The following is an 18,048-nucleotide window of genomic DNA, read 5'->3' on the forward strand; positions in this document are numbered from 1 at the left end:
CACTGCTATGCTTTATCTTGGCCAGGTCGCAGTTGCAAATGAGAACTTGTTCTCAACTAGCCTACCTGGTTAAATAAAGGTGAAATAAAAAAATAAAAGTATTACCATTTCATTTTTGTATGTTYTCTGTGGTTATGTACTTGAAAATGTATCAATTCACCAATTCGGCACATTTGGGCAGACTTGATACAAAATATTGTCCAGTATTGTAATGCTTCACTGGATCAATCTGAAACTTTGCACACACACTGCTGCTATCTAGTGGCCAAAATCTAAATTGCACCTGAACTGCAATATTATATTATGGCCTTTCGCTTGCATTTCAAAGATGATGGAGAAAAAAAGAAATAGAAAACACATGTTTTTTTGTTTGTATTATCTTTTACCAGATCTAATGTGTTATATTCTCCTACATTAATTTTACATTTCCCCAAACTTGTGTTTGTGGAAAAAAAGTGTTTCCTTTCAAATGGTATCAAGAATATGCATATCCTTGCTTCACGTCCGGAGCTTCAGGCAGTTAGATTTGAGTATGTCATTTTAGGCAAATATTGAAAAAAAAGGGTACAATCCTTAAAAGAGGCTAACTAAAATGCTGGTGTTCTTTCCTCAATTTTAGCTAGCTAGCTAAAGTTGTGCTGCATCTAAAGTCAATCTGGCGACATCACAATGATTATAAAAGCTTGTCCTACTAATTATTTTGAAAGCCATAGTCAATCAATCAACAATATAATAATACTCTTAGGAAAGGTTTTCAATTTAACTCACAATCTTTTTATAAAATATATTTATCAATGTATTTAACCTTTATTTAACTAGGCAAGTCAGTTAAGAACAAATTCTTATTTTACAATAACAGCCGACCCTGACCAAACCCTTCCCTAACCCGGGCGATGCTGGGCCAATTGTGCGCCGCCCTATGGGACTCCTGATCACGGCCAGTTGTTTTACAGCCCGGGATCGAACCAGGGTCTGTAGTGATGCCTCTAGCACTGAGATGCAGTGCCTTGAACCGATGCACAACTCGGGAGTGGATCTGTGGATACTATGCGGATAGAAAGGTTAAAAATATATGTAAAACATCACAGCACAGTAAAATATATGCCACATGGAATCCAAACGAGGGTGGTCTACGGTGATAGGTGGGATGGGCTGAGAGTAGCTGAGGGGTGAGAATAAAGAGCTCATGATCGGTAATGGTATTATTGAAAACACTACACATAATATAATGTATACCGGAGTAAAATCTAATGTATGTATACTGAACAAAAATATATATATGCAACATGTGTTGGGTCCTATGTTGGTCCTATGTTTCATGAGCTGAAATAAAAGATCCTAGAAATGTTCCATGCGCACAAAAGCTTATTTCTCTCAAATTATGTGCACAAATTTGTTTACAGCCCTGTTAGTGAGCATTTCTCATTTGCCAAGATAATTCATCCACCTGAAAGATGTGGTATATCAAGATGCTGATTAAACATCATGATCATTAAACAGGTTCACCTTGTGCTGGGGACAATAAAAGGCCACTCTAAAAATGTGCAGTTTTGTCACGGAACACAATGCCACAAATGTCTCAAGTTTTGAGGGAGCAGGAATGTCCCCCAGAGATGTTGCCAGAGATTTGAATGTTAATTTCTCTATCCTTACCCACCTCCAACRTTGTTTTAGAGAATTTGTCAGTACGTCCACCCGGCCTCACAAACCTTAGACCATGAGTATGGCGTTGTGTGGGCGAGCGATTTGCTGATGTCAACGTTGTGAGCAGAGTGCCCCATGGTGACGGTGGGGTTATGGTATGGGCAGGCATAAGCTACGGACAACAAACACAACTCCATTTTATCGTTGGTAATTTGAATGCACAAAAATAACATGACGAAATCCTAAGGCCTATTGTGAGGCCCATTTTTTTTTTGCTATCTGTGACCAACAGATGCATATCTGTATTCTCAGTCATGTAAAATCCATAGATTAGGGCCGAATGAATTTATTTCAATTCACTGATTTTCTCATATGAACTGTAACTCAGTAAAATCTTTGAAATTGTTGCATGGTGCGTGAAATTTTTGTTCAGTATATTTATGTATGTACAGTGCATTTGGAAAGTATTCAGAACCCGTGATTTTTTTTGTTTGTTAAGCCTTATTCTAAAATGGAAAAGTGTTTTTTTCTCAACAATCTACACACAATAYCCAATGATGAAATGTTTACAAATTTATWAMAAATAAAATACTGAAATACATTATTTACATAAGTATTTAGACCCTTTGCTATGAGACTCGAAACTGAGCTCAGGTGCATCCTGTTTCCATTGATCATCCTTGAGATGTTTCTACAACTTGATTGGAGTCCACCTGTGGTAAATTCAATTAATTGAACATGACTTGGAAAGGCACACACCTGTTTATATAAGGTTCCACAGTTGACAGTGCATGTCAGGGAAAAGACAGGATTGTGTCGAGGCACAGATCTGGGGAAGGGTACCAAAAATGTCTGCAGCATTGAAGGTCCCCAAGAACAGTGGCTGCCATAATTCTTAAATGGAAGAAGTTTGGACCACCAAGACTCATCCTAGAGCTGGCCACCTGGCCAAACTGAGCAATTGGGGAGAAGGGTGTTGGTCAGGGAGGTGACAAAGAACCCAATGGTCACTCTGACAGAGCTCTAGAGTTTCTCTGTGGGGATGGAAGAACCTTCAAGAAGGACAACCATCTCTGCAGCACTCCACCAATCAGGCCTTTATGGTAGAGTGGCCAGACAGAAGCCACTCCTCAGAAAGGCACATGACAGCCCGCTTGGAGTTTGCCAAAAGTTACCTAAAGACTCTCAGACCATGAGAAACAAGATTCTCTGGTCTGATGAAACCAACATTGAACTCTTTGGCCTGAATGCCAAGCGTCACGTCTGGGGGAAACCTGGCACCATCCCTACGCCGAAGTATGGTGGGGGCAACATCATGCTGTGGGGATGTTATTCAGCGGCAGGCACTGGAAGACTAGTCAGGATCGAGGGAATGATGAACGGAGCAAAGTACAGAGAGATCCTTGATGATAACATGCTCCAGAGCACTCAGGACCTCAGACTGGGGCAAAGGTTCACCTTCCAACAGAACAACAACCCTAAGCACCCAGCCAAGACAATGCAGGAGTGGCTTCGGGACAAGTCTCTGAATGTGTGGCCCAGCCAGAGTCCGGACTTGAACCTGAACATCAAATATCTTTGGGGAGACCTGAAAATAGCTGTGCAGCGACGCTCCCCATCCACCCCGACAGAGCTTGAAAGGATCTGCAGTTAAGAATGGGAGAAACTCCCCGAATACAGGTGTGCCAAGCTTGTAGCGTCATATCCAAGAAGACTTGAGGCTGTAACTTCAAGAAAGTATTGAGTAAAGGGTCTGAATACTTATGTAAATGTGATATGCTGGTATTGTTTGTAGATTGATGAGGGGGAAAAAAACAATTACATCCATTTTAGAAGAAGGCTGTAACGTACCAAAATGTGGAAAAAGTCAAGAGGTCTGAATACTTTCTGGATGCACTGTATGTATGTATGTATGTATGTATGTATGTATGTATGTATGTATGTATGTATGTATGTATGTATGTATGTATGTATGTATGTCTATACACTTAGTGTACGAAACATTAAGGACCACTGCTCTTTCAATGACATAGACTGACCAGGTTAAAAAAAATATATACCTCATTTTGAAATGTCATCATGTTTCCAAGCCACAGTAATGCACTTTAGACTCAATCTTAATGAACCCCTATTGAGACTGCACTGAGTAGAATGCTCAGTTGGGTATCAGTCCCAAAACTACCGTTTAAAACAACATTGTGACGATAACGTGCAACCCATGAATATGACTTCATGTGATGCATCATGCACCATAGTATTATTGAGTGAAAGGTTGCTAACAAAATAGTGTAATTATTGGGTGGAAAGGGTATGAATTGTTTACCTTCATCCATTTCACTTCAACATGAGGCCTTGATAGCTCACAATCCATTGATGCCACAGCTGCTTCTGGAAAGCGCAAGTCCTCCAGTTTCTTAATGACTGTCACTGGTGGCTCTGAGAACAAAATGAGAACAAAATCAAGGTGAGAGAAGAGTAGTAGAGCAGAGCTGAAACTGTATAATTAGTGTGAGTGTGAAATGAGTGTGAAAAGCTCCCTGTACTGTGAGACTGCCTCGAGTGTGATGTGACATGAGCACATACATATTTCACTGGCTAAAGCTATAAAATCTTTGTGTCTTTTCATTTTCATAATGTTTACGTAAAGTATCTGCGAGTTCTGACTGCATTATTTGGACTGGCAAAATCCATTTCTGTTGGTAAAAGTCTAAGTGTGATCCTTGGGACGTCCAACTCTGATGTCACCCCATTGAATTTGACATTTAAAATGTTTACGGTAAGGGTTAAGGTTACGGTTAGGGTTAGGTAAGGGTTAAGGTTTGGGTAAATGTAAGGGTTAAAGTTAGGGTTGTCCCAAGGATTCCTCTTAGCAACTTAGCATATACCATTTATGTTGCACGTCCCTTTATTTAAAAGGGGATGTTGATGTGTCCCTTTAAGAAAAAATTGCATTTGGGGAAATGTTTGGTGTACCTGGGGCTGAGAATTTATTGGCTTAAAAAGCCTCGAAATAGCCATTAATTAAGTCTATAAACTGCTCATATTTGTGGACTTTACTCACCCTTCAAAGGAGTAAGGTTTTTGTTGGTTTTGAGAATACCATTCAGAGGAAGTCTTCAGAAGGCCGGGTTTCCCTTGCTACTGGGCAATTATACGGTAACAGATTCATGCCGAGACTCACTTTTAAACTTTGAAATGTATGCCAAGCAAAAACCATTGATTGCAAAGTTCAACAAACCATACACCTATATGCAGAAATCTACTTTTTACAATTGCCACTGACATTTTTTATAAAACACATTTACATTAGGAACAGTGCAGATGAAAATAAATACTCCAAACATAGCCTGGGACAGTTGTGGGATGCGATAGATCCCAAATTAATACAACCACGAGCATCAAAAAAACTGTTTTAAGTAAGGAGCTTGACGCAACAGATGAGAAAGTTTATCAACATTTTAAGCTAAACGATTAGGCTATTTCTGTGCATCATTTTAAGACGTTATATGGCCAGTTTAATTGAGATACAAACCTTATCAAAGCATATAGGCTTATGGGGTAGGCTACATGAGGTGTGCAACTATGATTTGAAGAAGTAAAAAAAAAAAAGCAGGTGCTGTTTGCCTTAAGCTGGGCATCATTCAAGTGATAGGCTAATATTGTCACCCATCACACTATTCTCGATTTAATCTTTACATATATTATTTAGTATTTGCGTGAAATTTGTTTTGATTTAAAATGGACCATTATCATGCACCTGTATCGAAACAGGGGCAGCGGGGAAAAAATACATGTCATCGATGCACGTTAATAGTGAATTTCCCGTGTTTAATTTTCATGCCAGCCAGGTATACTATACTCCTGTTTAAAGACAAGCAATGTGCTTAATATTAGGAAAGTTGAGAAATAAATATAGTAGGCCTAGTGTATAGAAAGCTGATGGGATCCTCCTCTTTTTAATAGAGGAAATCCCTGTTTTCTCACGCAATTGCATAGTCTACAGAAATGTTGCGCAACATGAGCTAATGGGCTATCAGGAAGTGTTTGATTCGATTTTCGATTACATTTGCATTGATGTCAGAGTGATTAGAGGGACAAAAGAGTGCGGGGTACCAGGCAGTTAGCAGGTTTGTCAGGCTACTAATGACAATCAGCAGCATCAGAGCTTGGAGAAGCCTAATCACCGTGACTAAATGGTCACGTGGAATTTGACTGCCGTCATGTCTCGTGACCGCCGTTGTGGCAGTAATATGATAGACCGAGTCAAGACCGAGACCAGAAAAATGCGAGTCCAATTCAAGACCATGATTGTAATTTTGTCAAATCACCACCATAATAAGAGTTCAAAATGTCCAGTATTTCTGTGTTCATATTTCAGAACAACATGTGGATTCTTTAGACATTCAGATAGAATGAATGCATGCTGATGGAAAATAGAGCCACTCTACAAATTATTACTAACCCAAACACAGTGGGGAACAATGGGCGTTCTATGCCTTCAGAGAATAGCTAAGGACTTATAAAATAATAATTATAATTCTATTATTATTTTCAATGATGTTCTGATTTAATCTCTTCAGTTTTTGTTGGAAAGGAAAGGGTTAACACTGAAGAGAAAAAAATAACCAATCAGGATTTTGTTGGTCAGGACTTTGCTGGTCTCTGGGGGGATACATCGAGCTAGCTAAGTCAGCCATTGGCTAGGGCAACAGAAGCTAGATAAAGGCATATGCCATTCAACTGTATTAGGGCAAAATGGTAAAGTGACAGTGGAATCAACTAATCACATTTTTACTTAATGGGTGGGACCGTTTTTACAAAAACTGGCCAAAAACGGCCAACACCTTTGCAGATATTCAGGAGTTGATGCTGTTGGAGGACTTTAAAAGCAACCTGCCTGATAGAATTGTAGTTCATTTAAATGAACAGAAAGTGGTGACATTGGCCCAGGCAGCAGTGTTGGCAGATGAGTACGCTTTGATACACAAGACTGTCTTTGGTGCGCCTCGTTTTGAAGGCCGAACGATTACGTCATCAGTGCCTCATTCGGGTCACTTTTCCTCCGACAACCCTTCGCACAAGATCCATGACTGTTTTTACTGTCACCAAAAGGGTCACGTGATTGCGGACTGCCCGGTTTTGAAAAAKAAACCAGAAACAGTCCCTGTCACTATCCCCTAAATTGAAAAGCGTGGGTTTGGTCCAGTCTTTGGCTCGTCCGTTGGACGAAGTTATTGATTCAGCATTTGGGAAACCGGATCCTATCTATGCTCCATTTATCTCTGCCGGTTGTGTTTCCTTAACAGGAGAACAAGCGGCTCAAAAGCCCATACAAATCGTACGAGACACCGGGACAGCGCAGTCAGTAATCATTACTGCTGCTTTACCCTGGTTTCCTGAAACGTATTGTGGCTCACATGTCATATTACAGGGTATAGAGACAAAAACCGTACCTGTACCATTACACTGGGTCCACTTAGTTTCAGACTTGGTATCAGGACATTTCTGTGTTGGTGTAGTGTCTACACTGCCAGTAAAAGGATTCACATTGCTACTAGGGAACGATATCGCTGGTGGTAACGTCACTCCTGTGTTAGAGGTAGTAGACAAGCCAGAAATCAAAATTACAGATGATAAATTGGTTCAAGCATTTCCCCATGTTTTTCCTGCATGTGTGTTAACGAGGGCACAATCTCACAAGCTGGGGGATGTGGATTTCTCTAGTTCCATTTTTGAGAATGTTGAGGTAGAAGGCAATGCACCGAGTATTCCTTCTTGCAAGGCTGATGGTTTTTACCCCCGTAAAAACTAAGGCAGGGGAAAGCGAAATCGCACCCCAATTACTCAACATTCTTTTGTCTGTCACCCCCGAGAAGTTGACTGAATGTCAAAAGGGAGACACCAGTCTTCGCAAGTGTTCTGCTTCGGTAATTTCCATTGAGGAAGCTAAAACTAGGTCGACCGCCTACTTATGGAAGCAGGAGTTTTGATGTGTAAATGGGCCGCTCATAACACAGTTAGTGACTGGAGTGAAGTGTGTCAAGTGGTTGTTCCTACACCGTTCCGACAGCAGGTGCTGTCACTCGCGCATGACCAGGCTTGGTCCGGACATTTGGGGATCATGAAGACTTATAACCGAGTCCTTTGAGATTTTTTTCTGGCCAGGTTTGAAGTCTGACGTGGTCCAATTTTGTAAAACATGTCATGTATGTCACTGGGAAAGCGAATCAAACAGTTCCTGGTGCGCCGCTCTGCCCGATTCCTGTGGTGGGGGAACCATTTGAAAGCATGATAATCGATTGTGTAGGTCCGTTGTCGAAAACCAGGTCAGGTAACCAGTACTTACGAAGAATAATGTGCAGTGCTACTCGATACCCAGAGGCTATCCCTCTCCGTACTATAACRGCTAAAACTGTGGTGAAGGCACTAGTGAAGTTCTTCTCTACGTTTGGACTCCCAAAAGTAATCCAAACTGATCAGGGAACCAACTGTATGTCAAAACTGTTCTCAAATGTGTTAAAGACGCTGTATTTCCCATCAGGTCTCCAGTCCGTATCATCCGGAGAGTCAAACGGGCCCTCAAACTTTGGCATCAGACGCTAAAGCCGATGCTACGCAAGTATTGCATGGACACCAGTACCAATTGGGATGAGGGGGTGCCCTTTGTCCTATTTGCTATCAGGGAAACAAAACAAGAGCCCTGGGGGTCAGCCCTGTTGACCTTGTGTTTGGACACACCCCACGAGGTCCGCTAAAAGTTTTGAAGGAGCATATCATATCTCCTACACCCAGTAGCGCCCCTAAATGTGTTGGATTATGTCAGTAAGATGCGGGAGAGACTGCACGCCCCATGTGCGTTAGCCCAAAAGTCTCTTATCATCTCAAAAACGCATGAAGTTACATTATGACAAAGAGGCTGTTGGCCGTTCTTTTGCACCAGGGGATCAAGTTTTAGTTTTTTTGCCAATCCCTGGCTCATCTCTGTCGGCACATTTTTCTGAGCCATATCTTGTGGAAAAGAAACTCAGTGACCACAATTATGTGATAAAGACCCCAGATCGTAGGCGTTCTTCCCRTGTGTGTCATGTTAACATGCTGAAAGCATATTATAAGTGTGACTCTCCAGACAGCTCCTCAGGTAAGCTGGTCCAGCCCGCCATCTCCAGTGTGGCTGTGGTGGTGCTGAAGCCTGGCTGGGACCTAGAGGAGGATAAGGAGGACGGGTTGGAGTTACGCCATACGTTACAGCAGTGTGAACGCTTTTGTAATTCGGAGATGCTGAAAAAGTTACCCTCTCAAATGGAACATTTGGATAACGATCAAACTAATGATCTTATCCTATTGATAAATAGTTTTCTCAATGTGTTTCAAGACATTCCAGGTCGCACGTCCATCTTGGAACATGACGTGGATGTGGGGAACGCTGCTCCTATACGTCAGGATCCGTACCGGTTTAACGCTAATAAAAGTGAGGTAATGAAAAGTGAGGTAGCTTATTTATTACAGAATGACATGGCAAAACCCAGTAACAGCTCCTGGAGTTCCCCGTGTATTCTTGTTCCTAAGCCTGACGGTACGTCCCGCTTATGTATGGACTATCGTCGTGTAAATGCTGTTACAAAGTCTGATTCTTTTCCTCTACCTCGCTTAGATGACTGCATTGATAGAATTGGCTCTGCTGCTTAAGTTAGTAAGTTAGATTTGCTAAAAGGTTATTGGCAGGTGCCTCTGACCTCTCAAGCTTTTGACATCTCGGCTTTCGTTACGCCTGATAACTTTGTACAATACACTGTGATGCCCTTTGGAATGTGTAATGCACCTGCTACTTTTCAGCGCCTAGTTAACATTGTGTTCGCGGATGTGCCAAATTGTACTGCTTACCTTGACGATGTGGTGATTCATTCGTCTACTTGGTCTGATCATCTCGCCACCTTGAAGTGTGTTTCAGCGGTTGGAGAATGCTTCTTTAACCCTCAAATTGGCCAAGTGTGAGATTGGGAAGGCTACTGTGACTTACTTAGGGAAGCAAGTGGGACGAGGTCTAGTGCGCCCAGTAACTGGCAAAGTGGAAGCAATTGTTGCTTTTCCTGCTCCCACGACTTGCCGCCTGTTGCGCAGATTCCTGGGGATGGTAGGGTACTATCGTACGTTCTGTAAGAATTGTTCGACGGCAGTAGCTCCCCTTACATCTCTGCTCAGTCCCAAAGTACCATTTAAGTGGTCCAAGGACTGTAACTATGCTTTTGAGTCCGCCAAAGTGCTACTTCGTAGTGCCCCAGTGCTTGCCGACCCAACTTTGACAAACCTTTTAAGTTGGAGGTAGATGCTAGTATAGTGGGTGTGGGTGCGGTTCTCTTGCAGGAAGATGAAGAGGGAGTGTTCAACACCATAGTGCCCTCACAGCTCATCACTAAGCTAAGGACTCTGGGACTAAACACCTCCCTCTGCAACTGGACTTCCTGACGGGCCGCTCCCCAGGTGGCAATGTTCGGTAACAACACATCTGCGACAATGATCCTCAACACAGAGCTCCCTCAGGGGTGCATGCTCAGTTCCCTCCTATACTCCGTTCACTCATGACTGCATGGCCAGGCACGACTCCAACACCATCATTAAGTTTGCCGACGACACAAACGTTGTAGGCCAGATCACCGGCAACAATGAGACAGCCTATAGGGAGGAGGTCAGAGACCTGGCTGTGTAGTGTCAGGATAACAAACTCTCCCTCTATGTGATCGAGACACAGGAGAAGATTGTGGACTACAGGACAGGAAGGACCGAGCATACCCCCATTCTCATTGACGGGGCAGCAGTGGAGGAGGGTGAGAGCTTCAAGATCCTTGGTGTCCACATCACCAACAAACTATCATGGTCCAAACACACCAAGACAGTCGTGAAGAGGGCACGACAAAGCCTATTACCCCTCAGGAGACCGAAAAGATTTGGCATGGGTCCTCAGATCCTCAAAAGGTTCTACAGCTGCACCATCGAGAGTATCCTGACTGGTTGCATCACTGCCTGGTATGGCAATTGCTCGGCCTCTGACCGCAAGGCACTACAGAGGGTAGTGTGTACAGCACAGTACATTACTGGGGCCAAGCTTCCTCCCATCCAGGACCTCTATACCAGGCGGTGTCAGAGGAAGGCTGTAAAAATTGTCAAGGACTCCAGCCACCCTAGTCATAGACTGTTCTCTCTGCTACCACATGGCAAGCGGTACCGGAGCACCAAGTCTAGGTCAAAAAGGCTTCCTAACAGCTTCTACCCCCAAGCCATAAGACTGCTGAACAACTAATAAAATGGCAACCGAGACTATTTGCATTGTCCCCTCCCCCCTCTTTTACGCTGCTGCTACTCTGTTTATTATCTATGCATAGTCACTTTAACTCTACCTACATGTACATATTACCTTGACTAACCTGTGTACCCGCACATTGACTCTGTACCGTTACCGCCTATATATAGCCTCGCTACTGTTATTTTACTACTGCTCTTTAATTATTTGTTATTTACATTTTTTACTTAACACTTGTTTTTTTAAACTGCATTGTTGGTTAAGGGCTTGTAAGTAAGCATTTCACTGTAAGGTCTACTACACCTGTTGTATTCGGCGCATGTGACAAATAAAATTAGATTTGATTATGGTTGCTGTCCTTTCAGAATCACGAACCTGTCACACACTGAAGGCCTATAGGTTCGCCACTGTGCAAACATGCCTGTAATAGATATAAAAGCTGATATTAATGTTTCAAAAATGAGTGTATATATTTGGTCTGGCGATGTGGTTTTATGTGCTGAATGAATGGAAGGTGATAATTCTGAGTTTTTTCACTCATCTCGGCTGGTCTCAGGAAGAAATTAGGAGGCCTCACTGTCCGAGACCGAGTCAAGACCGAGTACAAATGTATCCTACACAACACCAAGACAAAACCAGTCTTGAGTACTACAATACTGGTATGAGTTTATTTTTATTTTTTATTTAACCTATATTTAACTAGGCAAGTAAGTTAAGAAGAACAAATTATTTTTTACATTGACGGCCTACCCCAGCCAAACCCTAACCCAGACGTCACTGGGCCAATTGTGCACCGCCGTATGTGACTCCCAATCACGGCCAGTTGTGATACAGCCTGGAATTGAACCATGGTCTGTAGTGATGCCTCTAGCACTGAGATGCAGTGACTTAGACCGCTGCGCCAGTCAGGAGCCCCTGAGTTAACAGAATATGAACTTTTAACAGTGAGATTTTCACTGGACAGATACTTTAATATCACTTTGCTTTTGTTGCTCTCATACTGAAAGTATTTCCTCAAACCTTTAAATTGTAACTTATTTGTTTGAGATCCAAGCTGTTTTACCAGTACGAGTCATTTGAAAAGTGAAAGTGCTCTCCCGTTAACTTAAAATCTCAACTACAGTGTCCTCTGACACTTAACAAGCCAACCTGAATGCCTGACACAAACTGAACGCCTTTTTGACCAGTACACACGCTCTGCACCACGACATCATCAGTACAATAGCCTGTGTTTTCGTGTTAAGACATGTTTGGTATGGCAACTGTACTATTTACTGGCATGACATTTTAATCCAATTGTCATCCTTGATTTCAGAACCTTGGCTCAATGGGATGAGACGTATTGAGTGACTCTGTATAAGGGAGAGATTACTTTACAGTGTGAGGTTACGTTAGGGAGTGACTGAAAAGACCAAGTAACCTACTTGCGATGTATAGTACGTGGCTATTTTGTATTTGTAACGTGAGGCGCAGTAAGAACGGTAGCAGAGCAGTCACTCCATTTCTTTATCATGCCGTCGCTTATTCTGACTTTGACACAAACAAACTTGTCATTAAACCTTACAACCYCTGGCTGGCAGACCCCAGTGGAGTAGACAACACGAGAATTCAGGCTTTCCTAGAATTGTATATGACACCTCTGCATCAAAAGCTGAGGTGTCAAATATATATTCTCATTCTGTATTTCATACACTCCCTCACACTCTGCTTGTAACACTACTATATAAAGCTGTTGTCTGTAAATCTTTTGCGATAATTGCATTTGATGTAGAAAAAGCGTAATGACATAAAATCATTGTTATTTTGAGAACCGATGCTGAAACCAGAAAGACACTGCCGTTTGTGTACACTGAATGTGGCCAGGCTGCCCACTCTGACAGCAAACGAGTGTACTGTTGCTGTCTGACCATCTATGGCCGTGCCCTACCTTTAACAATGAGCCTTGCAGATGATTTCACATTTTCCGCAGATAACACAAATGTGCCTGTGTCGTCCAAGGAGAGGTTGGAGATAGTGAGGCTGTGGACACACCCTTTGGCACTCATGCGCCAGTGGTTGTTGGGCTTTAGCTGGTTCCCATCCTTTAGCCAAGTGGCTTCTACATTGCTGTGCGACAGCTCCACCTCGAAGGATGCCGTTTCACGTTGAATGGTTTGGATGTCAGTGAGTCCTCTCCGAATTGTAATTTTTCTGGCTGTAGGGAGAGAATGGTATTGTAGCCAAAGGCAATAATAACAACAACAGTAATCACTTAATTAGTAAGTTAATCATATAAATCATGTAAGTCATCTATAACAGGGGTAGGCAACACTTGTCCTGGAGTACCAGGGCTGCCTACCTCTGATCAATAATTAAATCAACAGATTTACATGTTGCATGTTTGACAGGGACAAACAAAGAAATCATGTGGATGATGCCATTTTTATATCAGCAGTTGCTTTTACCGTAGCCCAGCCTAGACCCCAAAGAGCAAGCAGAAGCAGAAGCAGTGGCACATTGGCTAGGAAAAACTCTAGAAGGAAGGAACCTAGAGAGGAACTTGGCAAAAAGGGGACTCGAGATATACCTTCTTTTTTTTTTATATATATATATATGGTTTTAACTTCCCTTATAGAATTGTTTTATTCAATCATCTGTTATTTCATGTATTATTTAATCTCTAGAAGCATTCCATACAATATGATCCCTCTACAAATACCAAATCCAAAGGCTATTTCTTAGCATTTATTTTCATGTTTCTTCCATTTTCATATAGAACATCACTATAACAGAAGTCATGTTACAGTATGTGTGATACCGACAGACAAATAAAACATGTAGCCAGTTGGAAGGAAAGAGGCAAGTATTTTTTATCATTCAAAAACAGTACTTTACACCAAAGCCTGTTTCGAATCTGCCAACATTTTGACTTATTCTAACACAGATATGCATTCTCCAAGGAGAAGAAGCATTCATTTCTTAGACTTGATGACAACAAACTCCATTTTGAAGGCCAGTGCATAAATTTAGATGCAATGAGAGGAGATCCAAATTCATAAACGGTGCCAACAGCAGCCGTTGCTGAAAAGACAAGCTCTCACTCACCCGCACCTCACAGCACTAACTCACCCACAAAACAAGTAAGAAGAAAAGAGCTACAGTACATCTATACTATTAGACCCGTTGGGGTTAAAGCAGCCATTAGTCATAGCTCGACTCTGCGAAGAGAATGCTCTCAGAGAGCTGTGCTTGTGCGAATGTAATCCTAGTGCTCGTCTGATAACATCTATATCTTCACAGCCAAGCATAAGGGGCTTAAATAGTTCCTCACGAGTACTTCCTTCTAGCCTCCAATCTGATTCCCCTTTGACACGCTTAATGAAATCATTATGGCTCCAGTCATCCTGTGTCAATACAGAAATCTGCTCCCTGAGAACCAGAGGCTGGGCTAGCGGTCTGTCTGTACGTCACCTGTTTGCAGCCATCACCATGGAGGAACAAGTGCCACCCCGGTCCCAATCGTTCAAATTACTCTTACTCAGTTATTGACTTTGCTCCAAAAGCAACAACGCAACAACAGGGGCAGCGTGCGAAAGCGATGTTGCCGGCAACGGAGGTAAACAAACAACAACAGTGCAGAGTGACAACACGTGCGCACTCACGTTCCACGATGAGTTGGGCTTGCGTGCGGTCGTGGAGAGTTTCGCAACTGTAGGTGCCCCGGTCAGAAAGGGCGAGCTTGTGGATGGTGAGGCTCCGTCGCCGGCTCTTTTTCTTCAGGGTGAACTTTGGCCCCGGGTGGATGACTACACCCTGCCTCATCCATTGCACCTCTCCAGAGTCGAGACCCACCTCCACCTCCAGGGTAGCCTCCCCGAATTGCTCAGCCACAACGGGCACCATGTTTTTGGTGAACAACACTTGTTGTTCTGAACAGATACACCCACAATTACTGTGTGTGTGTAAGGCAACTGGTATCACACAAGTATTAGATTTGAACTCTAATTGACATTAAACTACATATCCAGACTGCCATACACAAAGTGAAAAAAAGAGCGCTTTGTAAGCTACATTATAACTATATAAAGATTCTAATAAAATGATATGATAAACAAGCCAAAATGTAGCACAAGTTCTGCTAAGGAGAGGCGATTCAATCCTCTTAATAGTACTGCTTTCCTAAGTGTTGTAGCATGTCTCTGGCACCATTTGTCTCTGTCAGTTACCCTAGGAATTCTAACAGGAGACGCTGCTAAGCGCTAGTCGTCAAAGGCGCCCCTTCAACAATTTGAGCTTGTCTGAAGAGGTCATTATTTATTGAAAATATGTTGTGGCATTAAAGAGGCTTTCCAAGAGCACACTGTTGCACTCAATTCCCCAATAGTTAAAAAGAGATTTAAAGGGGAGGCAAGGATGAGGAAAGTAATTTTTTGCCAAAGCTTACTTCAAAATTATCTATTAAACTTCAAGGAATCAACAGTTGTATAAAGTTATTGCAAATGTGGAATGACGATTACAATTAAATGTCTCTAAAGCATTGACATACACTGTTGTTTAACGGTGTCAACAGCACAACTATGAAAACCAAGGGAAATTAATACAATAAATTAAAGTTTTGGGGGGAAATTTCAATTTCCTAATTAATCAGGGAAAATGACATCTTGTCACACTGTAACTATATAATCATAAGAGCACAGTCATGGGGCTACTTATCAATTTAAAGGTGCTCTGTTTGTTGTATGATATTTATATTCTGGTTAGCTTAGAAAAACCTGAAATAGCTTAGCAATACTTTCTTATCTAATCATAATTTAAATAAGACAACCATTGTTTTCAACCTCCAAGAAYGAGAATCAGGAAGATGCTGCTGTTTGAAGGTTGACATTCCAGGAAAAACAAGCAACTTTACTAGCTTCGAATGCAATCCCAAAATAATTTTTTATCCCGTGGGATTTTTTTTTCTTTACTACTACAAATATATCGTTGACATTTAGGTCTATTTGTAGGTGGAATTGTTGCATATAGCACATTTAAAACTGCACCAGAATATCTTGAATACCAAGCTAGCACAATGTTAACCAATGGTATCTCACCTTGAACCTGGAGGTTTGCCTCAGACACCAGCCCTTCTGCCTTGGCAGTCACCGTGGCGCAGTCTGAGACCTGGGAGTTGTAAATGCACAGCATGTGGCACAGTCCATTACTTGAAATGACAAACCTCTCATTTGGAGCTACAGGCCGGCCGTTCAGGCTCCACACTAGCTGTGTGTCCTCTGGCGAAACCACACACTTAAATGTAGCATCTTCCCCCTCCAGTACAGTGATATTGTGTAGCTCTGCGATAAACTCGACAATAGGTGGAGGCACTAAGGGATAGAACATGAAAATGAATTAGAATAACAACACACAGGGTTGATTTGCAATGAATATCATTGAGACACTGTATCATTGTTCCAAATCCTAACATGAGATCCATGCGCTTAACTCACACAACTTTTGCGTAAATCATGCAATGAGAGGTCAATGGGTGGTATGAAAACTGTACAAAATGTAATTTGTTTCAAAGCCTTGCTTGGAAACGTGTTTACTCTCAAAGGATTTGTCCCATTGAGATTTTAAGGTCCAAATGCAGCTTTTWAAAAAATCTCAGTATCAAATCATTTATGGGTAACAATTAAGTACTTTACTGTGATTGTGTACAATTAAAAAAGGTTACATTTTTTTTATAAAAATAGCTTCTTAGCAAATGGCAATTTCTCAAGCAAGAATTTTGCTAGGACTGTCTGAGAGTAGTCTTGAGTGTGGAGGGGAAAACTGAAAGTTAGCTGTAATTGGCAGAGAAGTTTGGAACTCTCTTTCTTATTGGTCTACGACCTAATTTACTGTATTTTAATGATCTGTATTGTCTAAATGTTGAATGTTTGTGAAGTCTTGATTGTGGTTGTTTGTAATTGTAATGGTGTTGGACCCCAGGAAGATTAGTTAGCGTGATGGCGTTAGCTAATGGGGACCCTAATAAAAAATCACCATGGAAGGTCAAAACTACATCCCACAAAAACATTTCAGGCAGCCTTTTTAAACAGCTCTTACACTAAAGGGGCATTGTCAAAATGTTCACAATTTCACAGTATTATTCCAACCTCATAGTGTGGAAATATATATATATACACWGTACCAATCAAAAGTTTAGACACACCTAGTCTTTCAAAGGTTTTTCTTTATTTTTACTATTTTCTACATTGTAGAATAATAGACATCAACACTATGAAATAACACATATGGAATCATGTAGTAACCAAAAAATATATATTTTATATTTGAGATTCTTCAAAGTAGCCTTGATGACAGCATTTCACACTCTTGGCATTCTCTCAACCAGCTTCCTGAGGTAGTCAACTGTAATGCATTTCAATTTACAGGTGTGTCTTGTTAAAAGTTAATTTGTGGAGTTTCTTTCCATCTTGATGCGTCTGAGCCAATCAGTTGTGTTGTGACAAGGTGGGGGTGGTATACAGAAGATAACCCTATTTGGTAAGATACAAAGTCCATATAATGGCAATAACAGCTCAAATAAGCATAGAAAAATGACAGTCCATCATTTCTTGAAGACATGAAGGTCAGTCAATCCAGAAAATGTCAAGAACTTTGAAAGTTTCTTCAAGTGCAGTCGCAGAAACCATGAAGCGCTATGATGAAACAGGCTCTCATGAGGACCACCACAGGAAAGGAAGACCCAGAGCTACCTCTGCTGCAGAGGATACGTTCATTACAGTTGCCAGCCTCAGAAATTGCACCTAAATAAATGCTTCACCGAGTTCAAGTAACAGACACGTCTCAACATCAACTGTTCAGAGGAGACTGCATGAATCAGGCCTTCATGGTCGATTGCTGCAAAGAAACAACTACTAAAGTACACCAATAAGAAGAAGAGACTTGCTTGGGCCAAGAAACACGAGCAATGGACATTAGACCGGTGGAAGTCCAGATTTCAGATTTTTGGTTCCAACCGCTGTGTCTTTGTGAGACGCAGAGTAGGCGGACAGATGATCTCCGCATGTGTGGTTCCCACCGTGAAGCATGGAAGAGGAGGAGATGTGATGGTGTGGGGGTGCTTTGTTGGTGAGACAGTC

General features: G+C 41.8%; 1 protein-coding gene across 10 annotated transcripts in view; it reads right to left on the reverse strand.

Moving 5' to 3' along the window:
- obsl1b (obscurin like cytoskeletal adaptor 1b) overlaps positions 1–18,048 on the reverse strand; it is a 69,616-nt gene that overhangs the window by 17,046 nt on the left and 34,522 nt on the right. For 7 of the 10 annotated variants that reach the window (XM_070437689.1, XM_070437687.1, XM_070437686.1 and 4 more), the window contains 5 exons: positions 16,012–16,284; positions 14,581–14,847; positions 12,867–13,133; positions 3,968–4,080; positions 774–1,816 (listed from right to left, as the gene is read on the reverse strand). In XM_070437689.1, the coding sequence (XP_070293790.1) occupies positions 1,580–1,816; positions 3,968–4,080; positions 12,867–13,133; positions 14,581–14,847; positions 16,012–16,284 (1,157 nt within the window). In that variant the 3' untranslated portion in view covers positions 774–1,579. Of the gene's footprint in view, positions 1–773; positions 1,817–3,967; positions 4,081–12,866; positions 13,134–14,580; positions 14,848–16,011; positions 16,285–18,048 lie in introns of those variants that run through there. The other 3 variants (XM_023980994.2, XM_023981002.2, XM_070437688.1) reach the window with 2 other exon arrangements.

Source organism: Salvelinus sp. IW2-2015, linkage group LG36 (assembly GCF_002910315.2).
Source record: "Salvelinus sp. IW2-2015 linkage group LG36, ASM291031v2, whole genome shotgun sequence".
Lineage (NCBI taxonomy): Eukaryota > Metazoa > Chordata > Actinopteri > Salmoniformes > Salmonidae > Salvelinus > Salvelinus sp. IW2-2015.